The 26,857-nt window shown below is 37.4% G+C and overlaps 1 protein-coding gene across 3 annotated transcripts; it reads right to left on the bottom strand.

Annotated features, from left to right (window-relative positions):
- Positions 1–9,039: 9,039 nt before the first annotated feature.
- LOC139117028 (uncharacterized) lies at positions 9,040–22,878 on the bottom strand. 3 transcript variants are annotated; one of them, XM_070679833.1, is made up of 5 exons: positions 22,716–22,878; positions 18,159–18,366; positions 12,784–12,937; positions 12,096–12,278; positions 9,040–10,896 (listed from the first exon to the last, which is right to left on the bottom strand). In XM_070679833.1, the coding sequence occupies exons 2-5, from the start codon at positions 18,168–18,170 to the stop codon at positions 10,310–10,312; spliced, it is 936 nt and encodes a 311-aa protein (XP_070535934.1). In that variant the 5' UTR covers positions 18,171–18,366; positions 22,716–22,878; the 3' UTR covers positions 9,040–10,309. The 3 variants fall into 3 exon arrangements, with proteins under 3 accessions (XP_070535934.1, XP_070535935.1, XP_070535933.1); XM_070679834.1 differs by lacking the exon at positions 22,716–22,878 and adding an exon at positions 19,370–19,512; XM_070679832.1 differs by lacking the exons at positions 18,159–18,366; positions 22,716–22,878 and adding an exon at positions 15,864–16,205.
- Between the last annotated feature and the right edge of the window lie 3,979 nt (positions 22,879–26,857).

Below are 26,857 nucleotides of genomic sequence, written 5' to 3'. Positions count from 1 at the left end.
CAAATATCTTGAGAACCGCAGTACTTACAGATTTTATATTTGTTGTGTAGATGAAAAATATGATTTTGAGAAACTATTTTTTTTAATTTTTTGATATTGTTGAAAATAGGCAAATTTATGCCAAAAAAGGTGTTTTTGGCAAAAAATCTTCTTTTTCATAACCGCTGGTTAGACAGCTTTATTATTTGGTATACAGGTCCCTGGGGATAACCCAACTTAGATTTGTTCAAATTGTGATGAAATATGCAAATGTGTATTTTTAAGAAATTTTTTTGTCATTTTTGGTCAAAATTTTACTTACATTGTATGTAATTCTTGCACTGCATAAACCCTATCAATTCACCCAGAAAAAGATAATTGATATGATTTTAAATAATTGAATTAATTAGGAAATCATCAAAGCCAAAATAATTTTAGTGTGGAATTATCAGAAAGTTCAACTTTTATTGACAGTTCATAGTGAAATGCTTACCATCTTGGAGAATTAAAACATGTAAAGGCAACTTTCCTGAATCCCAACTTTGATATGTTCTGAACCACCATTTATGTTATCTAAAAGAAATTGCTCATAATAGTTTGTCATGATAGGGTGGTCAAATAAATAGAGATAGAGAAAGTTCTAATTTCCATTTCTGGTTGACTTGGTAAGGATAAAATAAGATTACTTTTTGAGGAAAAAAATAGAGTGGTCAATTAAAAGAGTGGTCAAAGTGATAGGGTTTTTATGGTAAAGCTGGGCTGTAAGATTCCTCATGTGCTATTTATAGCAATTATGCAATCTGTGTAAACAGTGCAATGAAAGTGTAACATGATTCCTTATAATGCTTTTGATGACCTTGAACTTCTTAAGTTTCAAACATTTGTCTCTTCAGTGTGCTTTCTCTGAGTATGTACAGTTTCAACTTATTCGACAAAACTTACTTACAATGTTAATTTGAAAGTTAAAATGTGCTTAGTTAATAGGATGAAACTACTGATATTAAAAGATAACCAGCTGAAGATTCTTTATAACCTGACAGATATGCTGTTTTTTATGACGTAAATCTTGATTTAAGCAAGTCTTGTTTACTTTAATTAGAATGTAATTAACTCTCGTTTATTTGCCATTATAGACTAATATTGTCTGATGAAATATGCAAATCTGTATTTTTACGGAATTTTTTTCCATTTTTGGTCAGGCCATCCTGAAATGAGCCATCAAAGATATCCACCTTCTTCATCAATACATGTGTCACAAAAGGTTATTCTCTACATAACACTGCAGAGCTCTGTCAACGGTTGAGTCGCTTGTTTTTTCAAAACAGCCGGTCAGACAGCTTTAATATTTGGTTTACATGTCCCTAGGATGACCTTAGTGAGATAATTTCATACAGTCAGGAAACACTTAATTTTGTATCCATGTCTATAGTAGCTTCAGGGACTTTGGCCCTATGTTTTGAATGGCCATAGGATAGGTGCATACAGGACTTGACATTGCTGAACTTAGGGTAATATGCACCTCGAAAGTGAAAGACTTAAACTTTTGCTGAAACTTTCCTCAAGGAATCTTTTAACCATTGTCTTTTAAAAATCAAATCCGGGGGTCACCGTGCAAATTTCAGTACCAGAGAAACAATTATTTTCTAATATTTGAAATTCAAAATGGCCGCCATCCCTGTGTGAACTCTATGGGAAAAAATACAATTTTGGATTTTTCAAAGACAAAGACAATTACATTTTTTCTTACTCCCACAAGTGATATGTCAGAAAGGAATGGAAAAAGTTAAAAAAACCAAATATCTGTCCCCAAGGTGCATTTTACCTTAATTGGCTAAAAATGCTTTCAATCTTTTGCACCCTGAAATCAGCTTGTCATTTCCGTTTTGTCAAACATTAACTTTTGAGCACTGTAATTTTTTCCCACCAAAAGTTTAGTGCAACATTTTACCAATTTTTATTAATTTTTCTGGAACTTTTGTGATAATTTAGGAACAAATGAACATTATATTTCATTAGGTACAATTTTTGATCAAAATTTTGGCAAAAATCTGAGAAAAATTGACTGCGTTTTATTTTATAAAGGTAACAAAAGTTTACTTTGGCGCTCAAAGGGTTCATAGGGATAACAAATGCTGGAAATGTGACTTTGGACAGTAAGATTATAGAAGGCAAAAAAATAAAACTTAAGGAATATGCTTTCAACGTTTTAAATGAACACCTGTAATCAGAATGAATTAGGGGCTCTTTCTAAAGTCCTGTGCTTTCACAAGAGTATTGCGTCGTCTTTTGATTTCTTTTCTTTATAACATGGCAAATGCAGTACAAATGGTTTCAGAAGAAGTGCATTCCTTTCAGTGCAGTCAAGTTTGTTTCAATGTCAGTATTTGTTTTTGATCATGATGTTTACTTAGAAAGTAACAGTTCAATTTGAAAAGAAGCCCATGAGTGCAACAAGACAGCTTATGGTGGTATACGCCTTGAAAGTGAAAGACTTAAACTTTTTCTCGAAACTTTCCTCAATGAAACTCTCAACCATTCTCTTACCCAATCACAAATAAACATCAGGCGTCGCTATGCAAAGTTAAGAATAGGAAAAACAAAGTACCTAACAGTTACTTATATTTAAAATTCAAAATAGCCGCCACCCTTTGTTAATGACATGTAGTTAGTATGAGAAAAAATCAAATTTGTGATTTTTCAAAGACTAAAAGAGTTAAATTTTTTTTTACTCAAAGAGCTTTAAAACAAACGAAGCCATCACAGATGGTAGATCAGAAATGCATTAAAAAAATTTGGAGTCTGAATATCTGTCCCCAAGGCACATTGTACCTAAACCTATCCACCCCAATTTCCTGTAAACAGTTCCACTGTCACTATTGATAACAATTGGTTTGGGGCCAAACCATTGTTGTGAAAGGGTTAAAGAAAGTGGGTGAGAGTAAATGCTTCGCCCCTTCTTTGCCTCTCACCCTGGGCTTTTGAAAATCTCCCACATACAGAGATTATGTCTGTAGCGCTAGACTATCATGCAAACCTTGCTTGGCACATTTTTTATAGATCTGATGTACTGCTTGTTTAAACTATAAAAAAAAAATAAAAGGATTGTCAACAGTCAAAAGTTTGTTCAAAAGAAATGCCGATATGTTGAAATTAGCGCTGTTGCATTAAAAATATGCATGGCGAGAGTCTTTGCATTGATTGCATACATTGGGAAATTAGAACGCACAGTACACCAAAGTGATTTTGAATATGTCCACTTCAAAGTGATGTCATATCTTTACAAAAATCTGACAATTTCTTTACATAAAAACTGACAATACTAACAGGGTAATTGAAATATGATTGCTAGCTTTATGAACCTTTGCTGGTCGAGTCTCTTTGGTGACTTTTATTTTTCTCACCAAAAGATTTTGTTTAAGCGTGATTAAAATCTATTTTAAGTCTGACATTGTTACTCTCTGTACTGATTCAATTTTTTCTCATTTTATATTTACGTGAATCAAAGTGTATACTTTTAGTGAATACTTTTCCAAGTAATGTTAATATAAATAGTGCTACCCAGTATTTTATCAGTGTATCATCGTAAAACATTTTATCATTTTGTGTTACGTTGTTTTTTACAAGAATTCCTAAACAATTTAAACTAAATTTTGAAAACACAGGGATTTACTTGGGAAACCATGATACAAAGGAATTGAAATCTTCAAAAATAAGTACAACTGGGTTTGTTAAATGTTATTTAGGAAGTTCTGTAAAGAAAGTCGACAGGTTGAGAGTTACTCTGAGTTACCCATAATCCCTTGTGAGTTCAAAGTTCAAAGCAATCAATATAACAAATGGATTTTTGCTCTCAACAAAATTTGACATAGAATGGCTAGTATTAAATGATGTTCAAATTGAAAATTTTTGCCAAAATATGTGAAATCAGCAACTTCTATGAGCGTTGATGTGCATCTATTTCAATCATTTGCATGACAACATAGTATGTTGATCATTATGAAAGCAATATTTTATGAACAATTTTACATTTGTGTGGAATAAGATAATTCGCCGTCTGCATCAGTTATTGTCAGATTTACAGACCTGTTTGGCAGTAGGTGTTAATTTAAATGTGAAAACAGACGTCTTTTTACAACAAATGTAATAAAAATTATGTTACTAGACATTATTCAGTATATCTTTCTAACCATTTACAACCCAGTTTTGGGCAGATGTATTTTATTAGTATATGGTAAATTGATGTTAGTACATTCAGAGTTGCTGTGTAGGTCCCTTCCCTGTCCCAACTTGCGAATTTATAAAGTGTACGTGTATCAAACTATACCAAAAGATCTGTTGCGCAAGTTACGAGGGGGGGGATAGAGCGCCCTCAAGCGACGGATCTTTCCGTCTAGCATCAAACAAACCCAATGTAAAGTACTGGGCATAAAGGTCAATAATGCTAATAATATGGAAATTTTCTTTCATGAAAAAATGTGAACTCAGAGAGATTTAAGAAATGTATTACGTACACTATTTATCCAATACAGCGGTTTATATGAACAAGGTTGAAAGAATTATGCAATAAACTAGAATAGATTTGTATACAGGGTTTCCAATGTGTTGTAGATTACTGGCGTACAAACTTTTTTACCAGTAATTGGATGCTACTGTTTAAATTTAGTACTTCCTAAAGATGTCAAGATAGATACTCCACAATCTAAAGCAAAGATGAATTTTCCATCTGTTACAGTCAAAATTGATATTTCTTTTAAATTTGATCAGCATTTTGGTATCCAATCTAATCTCATGATGTGAATAATTAAGCTTGTTTTTGGGAACATTTTACCAAGAGAATTGATAGGACAATCTGGATTGGTGAATCGTTTGATGAGAAATTTACTACGCCCTACACACAAAACATTTGTTTTACATGCAACTATAGTAAATACTCTGAATCACACAGCCTATCACCCATAATTCCAAACCAAGATGTTTTCTTGAGTCAGTCTTAGAAAACTCTTGGCTGACATGGCAGTGATGACACTGTATTAAAGCCCCAATAGCTGCAAATTTTATGCATTATTTTCATGATTTTATTTTCAAACCAAAGTTGGTTCGTGTAAATGTGCTAACTGAAGGACATGTATAGCAGTATCACTGCATGCTGTTTTAACAGGTTAAATAATAAACGGGTGCCGCACTCATAAAATGGCGGCTCCATGGCGAAGTACAAAAAATGAGCATTACATGTATGCTATTTACTTGAATGCACAACACATGTTGTAGTCTTTATTTTCTCTGTCACTTGATTAGTTTTTGAAAATGGCGGTAAATCTAAATGATATTAAAATTTTGAATTCACATGCCACTTTCAACACTTATGACAGTGTTATACACTTTTTCAGTCTGTAATGAGTCTTATTCAAAGAAAACTTTTGGAAAACTCAGGATATTTTGAGATTTGTTTATAAATTCACAGCTATTGGGGCTTTAGGTTTAGAATAACGTTGCTGTCCTTTATAAACGGTAATGGTGAGATTTTACGTCATTTCACATAGTCATTTACATTTTGCCAACGAAGTGTTCTTTCGCCTTACCCGGGACTCGTACCAACACGTAATAGGAGAATGTGAAGATGTGGTGCCAAAGACTGAATCCTTACCCTGTTCTGCCATTGGTGGCGCTGTGCAATCTACCACACGCAATGAACCTCGACAGCTGTGGTGATGCATATTCTGATGTTCCACAGGCACTTGGGTTATTGCGGAGTCCACGGTTCGACTACATTTACATCCTCAATAAACGTACAAACGGAAATCATAATGACGGCATGGAAGTGGCAGGCTCACTATTGCTACGTCGTCCCCTTCCATGCGTAGTGCACAAAATACAAAATACAGTTGTATTTCTAATAGATTTTCCATTCGTTTTAGGACGTTTATTTTACACACTATTAACACATCGGACGAACTACAAATCGTTCCGAGGGAATGTATAAATATTTGATATTTGTAATCGGCGTGATACTGTGGCCAAGTAAACATTTGCCATCGCCTCTTCAGGTAAAACTCGCCTAGGAAAATTAGAGGCTGGTACATGTACGCACTTGCTCCAGGAAACTTAATATTTTATTACCTTCTCGTGTCTATTTATAGACAGAGAAGGTATTAGAGTTGAAAACCAATATGCTGCTGCCAAGAACTTCCGTCTGTCAAGACTTCCGTCTGTCAAGATCCGTTTACGTCATGCCATTGTGATGGGTCATATCATAAACTGGTGGGGGTGTTCATGGCTCAGGTTGAGGTGTGGGAGAACGATTTTGAGCTATGACAAAAATCAAAAGGGACTTAGCGGCATAGCCATAGTGTTAAGCCTTTCTCCAAGGTTTATTAGTTGACTACAATCTATTACAGACTACTGAGCTGACGTTAGGGGTACTCACTTTGTGTTTGCTCACTCTGTGAGCGCTAGTATTTCGTACTGAGTTGCGTGGATATCCCACCATGGCCTCACGTGATCTGGGCCTGTTGCATAATCTGCAGAGATGATCATATGCCTCCGAGTCTGAAAACTGTCATTGTGTAAGCCTGTCGGCATTTTCCTTGCATTTTTTCTCATTTAATTTTGCAAAATATCGGCGAGTACCTCAATATTTCAAGATAACCCTTTCTTCCCAATCGTTTCCTGGAGTTTCAGAGTCATATGAACGAAAATGAGTGAAAGTTTTAGACAGGAAAATCGGACGTCGGCCATGTTCAATGTTTACAGTACAATCAGAAGTTTACGTGGAGGAATTAACCAACAAACACAGGAGTGTTCATGATGCCCGCCCTCTAGAGGCAGACCCTCCTATATGAAGTACCACATTTGATGCTTGTGGAAAGCTTGACCACACAATGGAGCATTTAAACTTTTAGAAAATGACAAACTGAATAAGAAGGTATTCAGAAAATGTCAAATACTGAGGAAAAATGCGCAAATATTCAAAATAAACAGGTTAACTGATTGGTCAGCTATAAAAAACAATGAAAATGTTTATGATCAAAAGTTTTTGAGATGCGCACATTTTAACAAATACAGAAATTATTAACATTATAAATATAAGACCAAACTTTTTTTCAGGGATGGGACAGGTTGGAAATGAGGGGTGAGAGACAAAGGCACTCCTATTGCTGCATGTGGATGCAGCCACACCATTTCATTTACAGCATACTTATCACTGTGTTGTGTTCAAGTTCCATATTGTACTGACTGTCATACAAGGATAACATAAGCAAATCAAATCAAATTAGAAAAGGATCGATGCTGTTGAGTGGATTTTGCTGAACATGGCTGATATTTCGCCCTATATATTTGGTATCCAGCAAAGGCATATTTTGATGTAAAGTCAAAATTAACACTACATTGCTGACAATATATTTTACCGTTTCTGCATGAATTTTTCTTTTTTAAATTATAGTATATTAGTACTTCAAACAGATTAACAGTTATCGTGATGTCAACCCATAATTTTACATCACAAAGACTGTAATTCTGCCAATTTTTTTGTTTTTCAGTCATTTTATAAATTTTGCACTGCACAAGATGATTGAACAAATTGCAATGTTTGAATTTGTAAACTCAAAGAATAAAAATCCTTTGGTCACAAATTAAATTATTTTTTGAAAAGAAATTTACTCTTAAACACTTTTAGCATATATTCTTTACACCGTCATGTATTTCAAGGAAAATATGCCTATTAAAAACAGTAATTTCTTCACTTTCAATTTTTTTTCAATACTATGACAATTATCAGCCATGAGGTTATACAAACACAAGACCAGATAGGCGTTTTTCATCATTTCCACAGGACTCTTTGGAAAATCCATTAAAAACAGTTAAAAGTGACTGGAAATGATCACTTGGTATACATTTATTTACAGATGCCAGGTTGTGTATTTCACATGCACTCAGGTCAGTAAGGAAGTGCGTCATTACTATTTTGGACTGTTAATTCTTATTTCTGAATTGTTTAACTTTTTTCCACATTGAACTATCTATCTTTAGGCAGTTTATACTGTAGCTTAGAATATTTTTGATTGATGTATTTAATCATCTTTTGGGTTCTTTGGGTTCATATCCCACCTCATTCCCCTACATCATCAACTATTTACCAACAACTCCATGCCAACAACCAATTACCTGACCTGGCCACACATTAGAGAAGGTACAGCGTCATTGACGGTATTTTTTATAACTAAGATAAACCGGGTACCGGGTTTACGGTGTACATCCCCGGTGTACATCTTTTATTCAGAGAAAGACATCAAATTTGTTGACATTTGAAATTCACAGTGACTGTCACACCTATTCACTTTTCAATGTCAGAATATTGTGTGAAACAAACTTTCTATTTAAAGAGGGAAATTGCAGAAACTTTACATTCTCAATAAGTTTCAAAATGACTCCTTACAAGATGCTGGCAGCGAAGAAGCGTGTGATTTTAGCGTCTGAAAATCCATTTCTGTGGAGCATCACACAGAATACATGTACTGGCTCAATGTATGTTTACTTTGTACGGCTGAATATATCGATGGGAGAGTATTTCAATTGTATTAAGTTTACTAATTGTTAGTTTGCCTTATTATCTGAGAAACTTTAACCTTCTCTCAATTTAAAACTTTTATTGCAACAACATGTGACGTATTCCTTAAATGCAAGCAATAAATATGATAAAACATGCTTTGCCGTTATTTATACCTATCTGAAATACCGGTATCCTTGTTCCTAAAAGCCCTCCAGAAACTTATGTCGGCACCATCGCATCGTAGGCAGAGTGTCAGTCATTTTGTTTGTTTACCATCAAACTGCAAATGTAGTTCGGGAACACTCAAAAACTGATGACGTTTATCGTGCATGTCTCAACGTTTACCACAAAATATCACTTCTGGTATTTCACCGTAAACGTCTCCAGGATGGAGCAATATGGGCTTGGGTACATGATTATTGATATTATATATTTACAGCATGAAGGTATAAAGTTTTGTCGGAGTGAACAATAAAAAGGATACCTTGAATGAATTTTTACACCTGTTGAAATATATGTAAAATAATCTTAGCTTTATTTGAATCACGATGATGTTATTTACATGTTATTGGACATGGTGTGTACAAAACTACTCACTCAGTGCACTACACTACCATCTTCATTGACTGGGACTACCAACACAAAAATGTACACATTTAAAGGAATTTCTCTGTCAAAGCAGTAAACATGATAGTTAAATTTTGAGAAAAAAACTGCAGATAAAAAACATATTAATTGCACCTTTGGTAAGTGTAAAAACATTCAAAGTAGAAATCTGGTTGTAATCTTGCTTATATTGTTATTTGCTAAATATAATTGAAGAAAGACGATAATAACTTGGCTTAAAACCCGGGGTCTACTCCCATAGAAAGGTGTACGGGTATGTGCCGCCCGAATGGGTCACTTTTTCATGAAAAATCCCTAAACATGGACGATTTTTCATCCGAAAAAAAACCTTAGCATGGGTCGATAACAAACGAAATGTCCCATGCTTTATGAAAACATCCACATGCAACAGAATAAAGGTGAAAATTCCCTAAATTTGTTAAGCAAATCCCTAACAATGGGCCATATTTTTGGAATTAACATGGGTAGATGTTTTCAACTTGGGCAGCACACCCCTGTATGAAAATATCAGTAGTACCCCCGGGCTTAAAATGGTTACAGGTCGTACAGGTCGGTTCCCGTTGGGAATTGTGTACGGTGCCAAAAGTTACATTCTGGTTGCTGTGGTGTTCTTTTGCACGTATGATTGAAACAGCACGAACACATTAATATTCTTCAATATTGTTGGCAAATACAAAGAAGAAAAAAACAAGATTCCTAATTGTCCACAGTGTGTAAAAAATTGACCGATGCGTATAAAGTGTCCCCAAGTATAGTTTCGTCAAAGACGAGAAAATGTTGACTGCATTTGGAATCAACATCGGCACTTTACGGCTGTTGGCCGATAGTAATTCGTCCTGGGCGTTCCATAAAAATCTGGCAAGGTCGGCGTGGTAATTTTTCATTGCTGGCGGCGATTTAGGTGGTAAAATTCGATTTGTTGGAAATTTACCGGTAGCACGCTCTGCCGATAATATGGAATAAAATGACAAGCGTGTAATGTCGCAATCTACGGATATCTCGACATTTTAGATGAAAAATGTACATGCGGCATTGACCTTACAAAGTTGTATCACTTGGCATTCAAAAATGCGCGGGTTCTGTCGGTCGTGACCTTAAACGACCTTTACACACCGTCTATTGTCTCTTGATCATGTTTTACTGAGTAATTTTAAACTACATAACTCTCATGTTGGTCAGTTCTTCGATATAGTCTTCAGAATTCATGATTGGCTCGCCAGGCCGTGAGTCCAAATAGAAATTACCCTCCACATATTGGATGTTTTCTCTCCCAGTGGCCGAAAGCGCCCGATACGTAGTGTGTCTCCCCTTTGGCCTGTTCCCTCTCTCAGCATCAGCGTTCTGCGGCTGAGCTCCACTGTCGGCTGCCCAGGCTGACATCGGTAACCCGTTGAGGGGCGCATCCTCGGGGTCGGGCTCCGTTCTGCTGATCCGTTTGTTCACAGCCTTGGTCGCCAGCACAACCATGTACGCCGCTAATATTGTCAGAAAGGCAGCCAACACAACGTACAGGAACACTCTTAGTGCGTCAACGCTACCATCATCAGAAGAGAGTTCATCCTTGCTGGGGGGCGACCCGCCCACCGTGGCGCTTGCTTGGGTCCCCGCGATAATGAAGGCATTGATCGCGACGCTGGACACCTCTGCGGCTGTGGTTTCCTCGTGACCGGTAGCCGTGCTGAGCATTGCTCCGTACGGCGTACTGCGTGGCCCTGGTGCGGTGCTTGCACCACTCATGATACCTGCCAGTAAGGAAAAATACAATTTTATCCGAGTATCTTGGTAATATGGTTACTGTTGCTTGGAATATGAAGATAATATTTACGTCATTTACATCGTAAAATCACAGGGAACTAAATAGACATCTCGTTGTTGTTCTTGTACATCTTGTTATTTGCTATAAATAGTAAGAAAATATTGACAGGGAGAGGGAAGTCGTCAGAAGTGTGCTCAAAGGTCGTATGGGACCCATATGACTAAAACTTTACTCAAGGTACATTTGCAAGTTAAAGGTATACGGTCACCTGCTATCTAAATATGCCCATATATGGTCAAAGGGACGTTCCTTGGTATTCAAAATGCCCATGTGAGGGCGCTATTTTTAAAAAGCGGCCACCCGCTTAAAATCTGTGATTGGTTAGATTTTCTATTTTCCATGGCAACTGTGGTAAAATTGGAAAAGGTGACAGTATACCTTTAAGGCATGTTTGTCGTAATGTGCATTCGTGAAGTGTAAATGTTGCAGCTATGTTGACTTGATGCATCCAGATATCGTGCATGGAATGCATTGTTTGTAAACAAGAAAGTTGCTTGAACAAAGACATTTTTTATGTTGTTTTGCCTTTTATACGTATGATACATTTTTCTTGAAATGTTGTGGCCAGTGTTTGACCGCCCTGAACCCCTGAAAAATGCATATTTAAAAACAAAAATATTTTTGAAAAAATAAATTTCCGGCCGATTCACCTACCCTATTTTTTGAAAACCACGTTATCGGAACAGCACAATTTATTGTTTTGGTCTTATCAACCAATCAAACAAACAAACACGATTTTGAGGTAGAACGCGCCTCGGGTAGGCCCTACAGATAGTGGGACGCTCAAATTTTTGCAATTCTTTCTGATCTACCACTTTTGGGGCTCATTTTAAAGCTCTTGGATTGATAAAATGTTCAGTGTCTTAGTTTTTTGAAAAATCGAAAATTTTGCTTTTCCCCATAGAGTTAACACAGGTGTGGCGGTCATTTTGAATTTCAATCACCGGTAAATGATGTGCAACTACGGTGACCCCCCATTTTTATTCTTGATTGGTAAGAGAATGGTCGAAAGTTTTATCGAGGAAATTTTAGCAAAAGCTCAAGCCGTTCACTTTCGAGGCGCATACTATCTTTAAAATCTGCCAATACACAGCAAGGGGGCGTCCTGCACATTCCAATAGTTACCTGTACATTGCGGCAGCGATGAGCTCCACGTGCCCCCTGATTCACACACGAGGGTGTCGTTACCCAGCAACATGTATCCATAGTTACATGCAAATTCCACCTCTTCCGTATCACTCACAGGGAAAGTAACATTTTGTGACAAAAGATAACCGTCTGTCGGAACGCCCGGATCACTACACATTCCTATTGAAAAAGTGTGAACAAGTAAAAATATCCATTGGGTATAACTGGGAAAATTCAGGATAAGTTTTTTTGAAGAACCGAATGTTATTTCAACTCTTCATCAACTGCTTGAGCAGTTCAGTAGACGTTTAGTTCTTTACATGTTGTGATAAAAAGTACTTATTGTGTTTAAAGACAAAAACATTACTGTTAGTGCTTTCGAATTCGAGTTATAAATTTCGACGTCGAGCCTTTATATATTTAGGCCAAACGTTACCAGAGTACCTCTCCTCTTGGTTTGTTTGTGCATTCTGGTAATAGGGCCTAAATATCCTTCGAAGTGTTAAAAGAAATGCTTCACGTCTGACCCTTTGCTGATAGCATTGACCCGTTGCAATGTTTGTTTTAAAGGGACAACCAAAACAACAAAATGAATCGAACTGTTGCGTCGTTTTATTCACAAAAATCTGCATTCTCTTTCATTTACCGAAGCGAAAGTAAGTTTGGTTTTGAGGAATCAGCTTACCTCTGACCAATGAGAGCAAGGATAACAAGTATAGAATTGACATCAAACGACGAAACGATGATAATCCATGCGGGCAGGCTGTAAACGGATTCGTGGTTGGTTGAATTCTACCCGGTGATGATGACGATGATGACGCACAGGCATTTAGTTGCCTCTGAAAATAGAGGGAGAATGGAGAAAACGAAAATCAGACACAAGCCCCTAAAATCCATAAATTTAAAACAGATTATATATAATATATAGATAAAATACTTAAAAAAGAATAAATGCACTGTGCAAATTGTGAAATAACGGAGTTTTATAGGACAAAATTATCATTTTTTCATGGCTATATGTAACTGGCAATGAACCGTACTGTAGGAAAACTTCGTGAAATGGCGCCCCCAGACGTCAGTTATCGGACATGAGTGGACCTTTTCAACAGCTGCATGTATGTGTTCAGGGAAAAAAAACTAACGTTTTCTGGTGATGAATTGTTAAATTACAATTCTATTATGATTCATTATTATCGGTAGAGAATTTCAGAGTAACAAATTTTCCATTGTTGCGTTCTCTTGAATGGAACATATGTACGTTTTACTGGACACTGCCTAATTGCATAATTCCATTTTGGCGAACTTCGAATTCTGGTACACGATAAAATATTATACTTGTAAGATTGAATGTCCGTGCTAAAAGGGAAAGACATTTCCGAAACATTGATTTTCAGTGAATTCAAGTACAACATATATATAGCTGATATCTTCGTTCCCTGGTAAAGTTGTAATGATGAACGAGTCGTGGGAGACAGGCGAAATCAACGCAAATTTTCAAAATGGAAATAGGTGGTGGTCGACAGATATTCGACAAGTGCAAAAAATATCAGCGTTGTTCAGCTAAAACACTTCTATGGACGAAATAGCATTAGATAGTAGGTAGATAGCATTCACGACACTATGGTTCTCAATAATTGCTGAATCGCTCCACAGGAAAAATAAGTAAGAAAGTGGGAAAGAAAATTCTCTTGAACTAAAGACCATCAAAACACCTGTTACGAAAGTCATTGTGTGGACGAAAAGTGCATGTGACGTCAATGGTAGGAAATGTATTTTACAGTTGGGTTCGCTTTTTAATGTGGTATTGTTTTCCAGACAAAAGCGACGATGATGACCAATAAAGACGTCTTGTGAATCTACAAAGTCAGTTTTGCGAAGGAGATGCCCCCTCCTCGAGCTATTGTTGTGTTTGACGTCATGATTGATAGATGTCATTGTTTGGATGGACCACTGGACCTTGGGAGGGTGTGGTCAGAAAGAGGACATCCGGGTTTTTATTTCACGTGCCAAAATTTGATATTGAAAATCGAAGCTGACAGACCACACTATGCATACGTTTTACAGTTTCTAGTGATGGAATATTTTTTAAAAGCTAAGCTTGGGCCAATTCAAAAAATGTCTGCGTATTCCCCTTTCTAACTGCCAATAGCAAAAAAAATGATGCTGACACATTCCACTTGTAGCACTCCGAATCAAACTTTGAAAGCAAATATAGCATGACCAACAGCAGATATTTAAGAGTTAGCTGTATTTTTAGTCGTCAACGACAATATGTGTTTGACGGATGGACTGAACAAGTTAACGTCGAGTGTAAATCTAGCAAGGCGTTTTTAGAATGTGAGAATAGTGGTTACATGTATATAATTTTAGTCCTTTGCTTTCCTTTGACAGCTGTGCACAGTTAACATAATTACTCAGATATATAGTTGGTATAAAATCTTCCCCCTTTAAGCATAAAACAGCACACAGCATCGGAATTACAGCAAGATTTTGAAGTTGCCTATCTCTGCTAAAATGCATTCCGCCAAAATGACGACTTTAACCTCTTTTTTTCTCGTCTTTTTCTACTACTTTGAAGTCGCATTTTGAAGTCTACTTTTGCCAGGTACCATGCACGGATGTATCAGCAAATTTAGTTTTTAACATGTTGTCATGGAGTCAGCTTCATCTCTCCGTTGTTGCTGGCACATGATACGGTTATGAATAATGCTATTTACTAGACCTAACAAATTCAACCCGCTGTCTTTTCCTGTATTAAAAACTCATTTCTATCCACTAACGTCTCTACCTGTCCCTCCTAGGTCAAGCATCTTATTGCGCCACAGGCCTGATGCATTCATACCCGAAACATAAAGCTTTGACGAAATATATGCGAAGTTTTACGAGCGACACACGAAGTTTTACGAGTGATAGAGTGTCATTGTCACTTTGTCACCTATAATAACCCTTTAAAACCTTTGTGCACGAAGCAAATCTTTAGAAAAGCCCTGCAGGCTTCTGAAAGTCAACGTTTTCATTTTTGACCAAGTGCAGCCATTTTCGTGAAAATGAAACTACAGAAACGACTTTTACACAGGTGTATATATATGGATCGTGTATAAAGCATTCGAGCGACACATTTTTCAGTCTGTTAGGTTATATTGAACTCCTATGCCGAACAAAAATCAATTTAATAGAGCCTTGTTAGGTAAGAAGGCCTGGCTTTTTCAAAAGAAATTATCTAACCCATTAAAGAAGTCTATTTTACGGTTGGTCGGTCAAAATGGCCGAACACAACAACTCGAGGGCAAACTTCCGATAAAATGATAAAGGATTTTGCCGTAATTTTATGGCGAACTGCACCGTAATGTGCCGTTTGGATGTTGTGATTCGGGTTGTCATGGTGACTTCATTGTCCTGTACCAATGCGGAATTTTAGAAACAGTTGGAACTGATGATTTCCTATAATTTCTAAATGTTTTATCAAGTCGCAGTTGATAAAATTGAACATTAGGGAGTCCAAAAACAGCGCTATTACAGGGAAATAAGACTTCGCTGGCAATGTTAAGCTCGGCTATTGACGTGCCGCGAAATACAACCCAGCACGTGTGTTATTTTTTGCAGGTCAAAGCGAGTATTTAAATCTTATCAAATCACTTATACCAAAAATCACACAAAATTAATTGAGTTGACGTCACGCACGGAATTTATATTATGATTGATATGTATACTTTTTCATTAAAGTACAAATAAATATACCAGTGTGGCCTTGCATGGTGTACGTACCTTACATACATGTATACATCTGATGAGAATGCCATCATGTTGTTGTGACAGAGTTACATATACATCGGTCATTTTCTTCCACAGGAAGACAACTGATGACCAGTAAGAAGTTTTCCTATTCACTGAATACGCTGTCCGAAAGCTCAGAGACCAACACGGTGGCACTAGAACTCTTTTCAGTATTTGTTAAAGTACCCAGGATGTAGAACTCTGAAGATGAATTCGGAAAACCCGATCTCAGTGCCGTGTTGTTGTAACCGGCCACTGTGGAATATACAATTGAAGCGATTGCTGTCTAGACGTTACGCGGAATGCAAGTTACCTTCGCATCGTTGTTTCCTGATGACAATATGGATTTATGAGGCCATCGCAATTTCATGGCGCAATTTTGCCAAGCAACAATGACGTAGAACACAATATTATGTTATAAGTTCATGCCAACTCTGCCAGTGACGACACACCTCTATATTTGATAGAATCGGAATTAACCCAAAACAACAAAATAAAACGCGTTTGGTATTCTTCAACTTTATACCCACGTGTTGAGAATGACAGGACGGCCGATAATTGTACACGTGGATAAAATTGTCTCTTTTTATCATCCTATTTTGCAGTATACGATGGGCAGGGTTCGTCAATTAATGCAGAATGGCTATCGATGAAAATTCCAGGCATTTTACTTTTGCAAAAAAACACAAATGAACACAACTTGAAAGACAATGCTCAAGTAAAAAAGAATGTATGCTATTCGTCCTCGAAATAATATAAAATCATTAGAGGATTGAATTTACGTATTCTCAAACTGACCACGCCCTTCAGTGATCTAATGTTCATCACTTTATGAGAAGGAGTAACAGATTACTGCGATACAGTCCTGCTGTGTAAGTTTGCAAATAGCGTGTTATTATATCCTTTACTTTATATTTGTCACAAAATAACGAAAGTTTGCGGCTGTAACGCATATCGTATTACTAACCGATAAAATGCCCGTCTTTTTGGACGAAGAGTTTTCATGACCTAAAGATTTCATGCCCTAAAACGAAAACCTTAATTATCTTCCTGACGTGAGAGTAAGATACTAATATTTTTGTTTTGAACAATTTAAATATTGTTTTTGCATAAGTTCTCTTAATGCGTGCCATAGTCTCTCCGAAAAGTTTTGATTACTGTTTGAAATCGATTTTGTAAAAGTCCCTTCGGCTTTGACGTTTCTATCACGCAGTAGAATTGTTAACGTGGCAATACAGTCGATTTTCCAGCGCCTTGGGAAATCTTAAATTTTTGTGCCGCTGTTGCGTTGTTTATCAATGTCTTGGTTGAATCAGTGTTGTGTAGTGCAATGTAGTTGAATGTGTGAAACACGGTTTATTGTATAAAGTATTGACGCACACAGCGTGCTGTCATTGCTATACGTAGAGTTTGCTTCGCGCACGCTTTTGTATTTGCTCTGTAACTTGTCTTTGGACCGTCGGACCACAAGTCGTGTGCTTTTCTTCTTAGCATAACCTAAGGTAGAATGCTCTTTGGGGCAGTTATTCGGGCTCTACAACTTTTACAATATTTTTTGGTCTACCACTTATTAGGCGCATTTTTGAAGCTCATGGAGTCAAGAAAGTTTGACCGCTCGTTTGTGAAAATCGACAATTTAATTTTCCCCACACAGGGATAGCGGCCATTTTGATTTTCAACTCTCCGTAAATATTTGGTAATTTGTTTCTCTTGTACCAAATTTTGCATAGTGAACCCTAAATGTTTATTCTTGATTTGGATAAGTAATGACTTAAAGATTCCTTGGAAAAAAGTTTGAGCTGAAGTTTAAAAGTCGGTCAATCTCAAATCGCGTATTACTCTCTTTCGACACAGGCTAACCCATAGGGCCAAGATGGATAGGCATGGACAGGTAAACGATCGGACAAAAAAATGTACACGCCACACTATTTGTGCTAAGAATAAACTATGACGTTAAAGCTCTAATGTATCAAACTGTCAGCGTACAAAATAACCGAAGATCTCCTCAAAGTACAAGAAACAGAGACAGGTGAAATACAGTATCACGCAAAGATTTAATTTCTACAAATTAGGCAGGTAGCTAAATTTGTGTATTGTTTTCCATTATTCGAACGTTAACTTGATGAACTCTATCCCAGTCAAGATGACAAGTGTCACGCTTAACAGCGTCAACACGAAGTTCTAAAGTTATCATAAATAAACAACAACAAAAATAATGCCTACGTCACTATGTAAACAAAAGACGGACATCGTAAGATTCTGCAAGATGGAAACAAATAAACTCACCTTTGTATCCATGGTAATAAACTCGTTGATTGCGTTCACGATTTGATCGACTTTGGCGTGGTCACAGAATCCTCTCAGAAATTCAGACCCTCTGTGCGCGTCTCTTCACAGCGCGACATGTCTAAATTTCACCAAGTGACTCAGGACAGCCGCAAGAAGCCATCTTCGTCCGATCGCGAAATAAGAGTCTTGTCTAACAGACCACGGTCTGTAACAAAGAAACAGTGCGCGACAAGTGACAATCGTCTGTCTTCAGCAAACAATGATTTAACTATCGTTCGTTTATTACATGCATTGTGTTCAATATGGCCCTTGATCAGCCTGGGTTATGACAACTTAGCCACATTAACTTTTTTTACTTTCCTTCACAACAGCAAAAAGACAATTGTTAACCTTTGAACTCCCCCAATCGATGTTTGCTCGATTCACTGTTTTTTTCCTGTAGGCGTGATTGAGAAATACGATATAATTATGAGCGTTTGTACTTTAATGACATTAGAAAAACAAGCGCAATACTGTTTTCTAATCGACTATATCAACTTTTATTTTCACGATTTCTAATTCTGTGCAACGTGTAAAGCTTAACCATGGGTAATGAAGTGAGATCGAACTGGAGGGGACTTCAATCGCCCAGGGAGAAAATCTTCAGGTTTCTGTTTTGCTTGTTGCGCAGAAACACAATTTACGTAAAAAATCACAGAACCAAGCCTTTCCTGAATCAATGTATAATAGACTGACAATGTGTGACATAAAATATTAAATACGGTGACTAATATTACAAAACTCTTAACGTGATTCACATCAAACGGAGAATTTTAGTAACTTACACCCGTCCAATCATCGAGCAAAACGTCATTCTAAAACGATGAGTAGACGGTCAGCTTGTCATTCACATCCTGTTATGGCCGCCCTTACTGAAAGGGCTCCTCTGGGCACAGTCGTCAATAAATACAAGATATTGAAACAATATCACTAAAATTTTTAACGTTTTCCAAAATGCTAAAGGGTATTCCACAAAAGCACAGATATAGTAACATGGAATGAGAGAACATTTGATCACAGCTGAATTTTGGAAAATTACATCCGGCTACAGGAATTTAGCAATACTTGCCTTCGAATTCCACAGATCGAGGAAAACTCTAAAGAACATGCGCGTGATGTTCTCACGTCTGAGGAAATTGAAACATAAACCCAAATTTGAGAAATCTTACCCTTCACTCGACAGATCGGACACTCACGGCGGAACCATGGACGTAATACAAATCCTAACTCTAAGGGCAAACCAATGACCCTCTCTTTTAAGAGTCTGTTCCGAATCAGCACCTGCTTGTTACGACGAACGCACGGCCCTGACGCCATTTAATTTGACACTGACCTACTGGTAATTAACACCAGTTTTTAGTAGAGATTTATATTAATAAAGTGTGAAATGCACGGGTCAATGAGACAATGACAATCCCTTGAGCTGCACGGACGAAATTTCCATAAATTTCGACAACGCTGTATCTAGACTTAAGACTAGGTTTTCATCTGCTTGATGAATTTTCCGACCTTCGCGTTTTTTCCCCGTGGATAAGAGCTGTTCACTTTTAATCTAACTTTAACTTCTTTGCTATTACCGATGTACACCAGAAACTGAAGGTTTGAAACTACCAATTCTTCATGTACGATATTTGAGCTGCTAAATACAGTAGACAAAGCTTTCCACTTTTGCATTCACAGTTTATTTACGGAAGATTTTTTTTTCGGGGGGGGGGGGGCGTATCTAGGATACATACTAAGCCCCTCGAATTTTTATAAACTTTACTGATAGACTGCTCCTGTAGACTCATTTTTAATGCTGTGGAGTTTCACTGTCTTGTGGTTGTTAAAATCGAAAATTTTCATTTAGAGTTTATGGATTGCTGTCCTTTCATTTGCAATTTGAATTAGTTAATTTAAATTTAAATTTAATTTGAATTTCAACTGTGGGTGTGGTTGTGTTTCTCTTGTGTCAGAATTTTTACGATGACCTTAGATAACGTCTTACAATCGATTGAGGATATTTGTAAATGTTAACCGTTCAATTTGAATTAATGTTACTGTTTTTTGCTACTTACAGTTTCATACAAAGTTCATACAAGGTCAGGCGCTTACCAAAATAATCCTCTGCTCGCATCCGAGATGCGACTTTGACTGAGGAACGCGACTTTGGTAAGCAAACTAAGAAACAAACAAACGAACGAACTACAAAGTTATCACTTGCTTACCAATCCATCTTTGTCCGTATAGCTTCAAATTTATCAAATATTAGGAGCTATGCAAATGCACATACTGATATCACGTCTTATTGTTTAACATGCAGTTCAATTTACTGTAATTATAATTTATGTCTTTTTGTTTATATTCTACGGTTTTTACAGCAATGAACTTCAAATGTATTTCCACAACACAAAGGAAGATAAACCGCCATAAATACTCTATTTTAAGAGCGTCTTCTGTAAATTGTTTGTTTTTGAATCCATTATTTCAAATGGAGCGATAGAAAGGGGAAATTTCATTTCATTGACGAAATGTTAATTTTCTAGCAAGACTGCGCCTTCAAGACATTCTAAAATCATGCAGTGATGAAGAACATATCGTAAAACATTCGTAGAATATTGTCAACCATCTCAAATTTAGAGATATGAATATGTATCGCATGTAATTTCAGCCAGGTGTCGTGCATGGGCATGACTCAACGTTTTGGAGTAACAGAAGTTAAATGCAGTAAAATATTGTTTTTGACCCACAGTTTTTTTCAGATTCCAAGTTCACCACCTTTCTAAACTAAAGAAATAGTTTAAAACACAATATGAAGAATGGTATATCATGTTTAATGAGCGCAATCTCAAGTAGGTCCTATATGAATATGAAATATATAATGAGTTATTGGTATATGATTAGCATAGATAAACAATACTTATTATGCTTCCCATAAATGAATACTAATAATTTGCTCATCTTACATTGGATGTAAAATGATTACAACACAACCTAGACGTCTGAATAAATCCCCTTTTTTCGGTTTGTGGTAGAACGCGCCTCGGGGACAGATAGTCGGACTCTCAAATTATACAATTTTTTTCTGATCTACCACTTGTGGGGGCTCATTTTATAGCCCCTTGAGAAAGAAAAACTTTCACCGGCTTAGTTTTTCGAATATCCGCCATATAATTTTTCCCCGATGAGTTAACACAGGAATGGCGGCCATTTCGAATTTCAAATATTCCAAAATGCACGGTGATCCCCGACTTTTATTGTTGATTTGGTAAGAGAATGGTTGAAAGTTTCATTCAGGAAAGTTTGAACAAAAGTTTAAGTTTTTCACTTTTGAGGCGCATACTACCTTAATGATCGTTATTTCACGCTTGCCATGACTGTCGATAGCAGTCAAAAGGGTAAGAATTCAAACCGTGTGAATAGTACCTTATGACCCGATAAGAAACCACTGTGTTTTATCGGAAACGTTGCAATTACCGCGACAATGCTCATGCGCAATGGAATTACGTGTCATTAGGCAAGCTAATCTGAAATCCTTAACCTGCAATGGTAAAGAGCCCATTTTATGTTTTCAATAAAAATATTACGCATACTATCCGATCAATTTTCAAGGTTTGGCCAGATGACGATATTAGAGGCAATTATACATGTCTAATTGTCAAGGGGTTTCTTTTATCGTGCCGTTTAATGAAAAAAAATCCTTAGATATCACCCTTTTGAAAAAACTATATGGTGAAGATCGTTTTTGTGAACATAACGCTCCACAGAAGGTGAAGGCATCCAGGTACTGTGCAGGTTATCCTTATCCTAGATTTGTTTTCATCCGGTGTCAGTTCATATTTTCTTGACCATGTGCAAACAGCCATAGCGGCAGAAACAGATGTTAAGTCGTCGTTGGACTCTAAACAGTCGTCGGAACTGCGCCTGTGCGAGCTTCTTGTTTACAAACAATGTATTTCGTGCACGATATCTAGATGCACCTCATCATCATAGCTGCAACGTTTAAATTATACGATGTAGATTATGACTGACATGTTTTAACTTTCATCAATCACCATCGTACCTTGAATACAGTATTTACATTGGTCGTATGGGTCCCATACGACCTTTGAGCGCAGTTCCAATGACTGTATCCCTTCAATATCAGTCATTGACAGTGGATATTTTCTTTGTATTAATAAATCTCCAGATTACAATATATTCCATACACAGCGTTGAAACACATTTTAATTGTATGTGATAAAGTCACATCGACGCATACGTATATGAATAGCTTTCCTTTCGTAAGCAGTTTTGGTCACCAAAGACTCGTGACAATGTGACATCTATGAAGAAACTATACCCACAATTAATGATGAACACAGACTGTAGGGGCCTAGTCCTTTAGAAATGCTGTATCAGCTTTGTTACGGCTATGTTTGCAAGAATATTGTGAGCGTGCCTGAGTCAATCACTACACTCATCCGATAAAACGCAATCATCATGATCAGTCAATTTAAACATTACTTTCGATAACTATCTACTAATTGTACTAACCGTACACGCTGTTCTGCGCAGTCGCTTCGCCTACATGACACTCATCAATCCAGGATTGTAAAATACTGTGAATCTTATGCCATTTTTTGTGTCTTTCAAGAACTCCGATGGACGACGTCAAAATAGTGCATTCAAGTTTTCCTTCCCGTACATGTATTATCTTCACTCCTCACACAAGCCTATCGGCGTTTGCACTCTTTGAAAATTGCCGAATTATGCAGTATGAAATACATGTAACCAAACGCCCTGTGGTGCTATTGCAAACCGGCAAAGTCATTGTCGTGTGTTCCGATGCAACGTTCAATGCATCGATGCTTTCGTCACGTTCGGGAAAGTAGTCTCTTTTTTACTCAACGTAAATCGTTTCTCATACAACAGAAAATAAACTTGACCTTTAATTTTACCAATTCTCAAGACGATTGACCAAGACAAGACAGAGCAACATCGTTTAACGCTTGCTCAAAGGTCAGTTGTATGCGTGACACTGTAGTTGAGAAATGCACAGTGAAAATAGCCCAAATCGATCGATGGCCTATAAACTGTCCTTAAAAAGATCATAAATTTGCTGAAGGGGAATGAACAAAAGTTTTGCTTTGATCTCCATGGTAACGCCCTGTCATGCTGGCAACAAGACGTTACACTGAGGGAACGACCATTACACGTTAGGGGTTGTCGATGTAAATGAAGAGGGACCTATAAAATAGACTGGGGGAGGGAAATCTTTTTTCCATCTTAAGTAGAAAGTGACCTTTAAATTGAGTATCTTTGTTAATTGTCAATATTTGGGATATGAAAACTATCAACTTGAACTCAACTGCTGCAGTCCCAATTTTTGCCGAATGCTTATAAACTCAAAATTATTTAATGAATCCAGTTTTCCAATGCTTAAGATTCGTCCTCAAAAGTAAGCATTGCAAAAGTGTTGGTATACAAAATGACCCCAGCTGCAAAGGTCACCTGGATTGCGATACAAACTGTTGATATCAGAAAACCGCTGATCGCTAGTCCAGATGTGAAATACCATATTAGCACAATTCATGTGAGTATATATACTCAAGTGTGTTTTTGTCTTCTTTATTTTCTCAAGAACAAAACATTATAATTTCTCATTAAAATTATCACGGCAAACTCTTCCACTTGCTCATTGGCAACCCCTATATCGGAGGTCATTCACATATGGGTCAATAAACTGCTATACACCTTCATGTAATCGCAAGGTGAACTGTCAATGCGATTAATTGTGTTACAATAGACAACCCGTTATCAGAATGAGTGAGACCATCTTCACATACAGCCACTGTCATCGCCGAGGTCATCGACCAGCACTCGGGTGGTTGTAAGCACTATATCCTGCATGCAACCAACGGCTGTGCCAGCAAACATTTAGATGCAGAAAGGGGCTTCCATGCTTGTTTCTTTATACATTCATTTATCTGTTTATTGAGGCAGTTCATTTTATCCATAATCCATGGACGGAACCCTAAGTACAGGATGAGGTGTTCATTAAAATATCCCTGTGTGAGGCAGAAACAATGGGACGCATCGTTTCTCAGTTTATAGGAACACAGAACGGGAGTGATACTGAGACCACCGTCACCTGTGTTCTATTCCGCTCTGGGCCTATGCGCCCCACAGACGTGTGTACATATAGTCAATGGGGCGCGTAGACGCAGAGCGGAATAGACCACAGGTGACTGTGCCGAGACGATGGCTCTGAGACTTATCATCTTCTAACAGCAAAGCCACGTGTTCATACCTAGGTCTGAACTCATTGTCCTGTAAATTGCATGGTCATGGTATTACAGTAGGGCATGTTCCCCGTGAACGCTTGCCAATTGTATTACTCCCACATTTACCATCAGGCAACTTATATCTGGAATTCATTTCGGCAAGATGTAAAGGCTCGCCATCACCACATTCTGGATATACTTGTACCAATGCATAGCAGCGAGTATCTGACATGTCTGCACTTGACCTTTTCTCAAGATGATCAAAGAAAAAACCCAACAGTGTAAACGTTTGAAGAAACTTCAAACACGTGCAAATGTAGTTCTTCTTCTCGGATACTTTTTAATCGACCAAGTCAGACTTCTGAGAATTAATCCAAATGGTGAGACAAACGTCCGTTGTTAGAGACAAGGGACATCGAAACACTGGTTTTAACGGGAAAAGATATTCTTTATTTTAGTAACTTACACTATATATGGGAATTTGGCTTGTATTAGTACAGAATTGGGCCATGTCTAGAAGTCAGGTCTTGAGACCTGATATTTACTAATCTACAGTCGACTTGTGAAATCCATTAATCGATCCCTAAGTTAGCAAAGGACAACGAAGCGAATCCCAATAAGACGATGAGTCATCTGGGAATTCACCTCAGACGCTTGTCTGCACGGTAGCGCTGTTTTTTTCCAACGCACGGTGTTTGTCACACCCATGAACAATTCAACAATCTTCGCACTGAGTTTCGAACATACTTTACAGGTAGCGCCCTCAAACTGTAGACTTACGAGTAAGAAAGTTCTCTGAAAGACCGAATCAATATTTATTATCTACGGTCTTTGATCGTGTTGCATTTATATTGTAATATCATGGTTAATCGCCCTGCGCCGGTCACGTCTTCACGTGTCCGTAATTCTGTCATTTAAGTGACCATTGCTTGACGACGGCGCTCTGATTTCATTGCAAGCTCATAAAGAAGCGACGAAATCCGTAGAAACACTCACGTGAACAGTATAGGTTATATCAGCTTTTCACTTGCTTTCACATTAATTAACTAAATAAAAAGTCGTAATCAGTCAGCTAACGAATCTATATCGATGGAATTAGAACGGCATCAAATACAAATTGAGAATATTATTTCTTTCTTCTTTTTAAAATGTCATGACCAAAAAGTCGGAGGTCATCATTGTTCACAAACCCGCTGACAGCACATGTTTTCACTCTGTTCCGGTCGCTACATCTTCAGAATATTTACACCCGGTGCTTTCTGGAGGTGACCAACTCTGTGTTTGTCAGGCGAATGTGACTTTGATTTCCACTGACTGACGAAAAAGGCTCTCCAATCATGACTGAAAGTAAGCCTAAAAAATAAAAGTAAAATTTTGAGCTGTATTGATTTTATTTGACGTTGTGACGACGAATACACATTGATGCCCCGGTAAAGGTATTTTCACTGGAAAGAATATTGAGAAGACAGCTTAATACACAGCTACCGAGAGAGTTGACGTCTGGAATAATAGCGCCCCCAACCATAGCAAAAAACGTGACTGTTAAATAGTCGGTCTGAAGAAGACAGCAGTCTGTCTTAAATATGCAATTGATTAGGACAAGATAATATGAAAAATCAGTGTTTGGTATCGACGCACGATTAATTTGTGTACGGGGGGTTTTATAGTTTTAAAAGCATACAAATGAGCAGTGTTAGAGTACTTCGGTATCAAACTATCTCCGACGCTAAATCAACCGTGCTGATACAAAAACCGATAAATTTCCCGCGGGGGGTTGCGACCATCGTAGCATGGTGCTGAACGATTTAGACTGCAGCGGTAATCTTGTGTTTGTTACATCGAGGGAATTCACAAATGACCGAGCACACATCATCGGAAGTCGGGAAGGGTGGAAATTACGGGCTTGATGCCCGCACTATCACGTGACGACTCAGACTGAAGATATTCCCTGAGTGGAAGGGAAATAGTTCGCATGAAGAACGATTTGAAATCTTTTAGATATACGAATTCTTATTGGCAGGAACACTGACACAAATAAGTTGAAGTAGAAAAGAAACCATTTACGACGTCTACAGCTAAAATATGTGTTTATTTTGGCCTAACTCTGTTGAATCAGTGCAAAGGGTAATAATAATTGGCATTCAATCTGTAATTTAAGTACAATTTCTGTGGGGAAATAGTTCAACTATAGTATACAGGTTTCAATATTTGTGATTTGACGACATGTCATATATTGAAAGCTGACGCACTGGATGTCTCACATGCTATGACGATGAAATTGCACTGTGGATTAACCCGGAAAGTAAGTGTGTAAAAAGATGATGGGGAGAATAAGAAATGAAGAAGATGGAGTGACTAAAAGATACAGTGGTGTGGAGAGAGAGAGAGAGAGAGAGAGAGAGAGAGGAGAGA

Source organism: Ptychodera flava, chromosome 18 (genome assembly GCF_041260155.1).
Source record: "Ptychodera flava strain L36383 chromosome 18, AS_Pfla_20210202, whole genome shotgun sequence".
NCBI lineage: Eukaryota > Metazoa > Hemichordata > Enteropneusta > Ptychoderidae > Ptychodera > Ptychodera flava.
The sequence above is the reverse complement of the archived record's forward strand: the minus strand, read 5'-3'. Positions and strand labels throughout refer to the sequence as shown.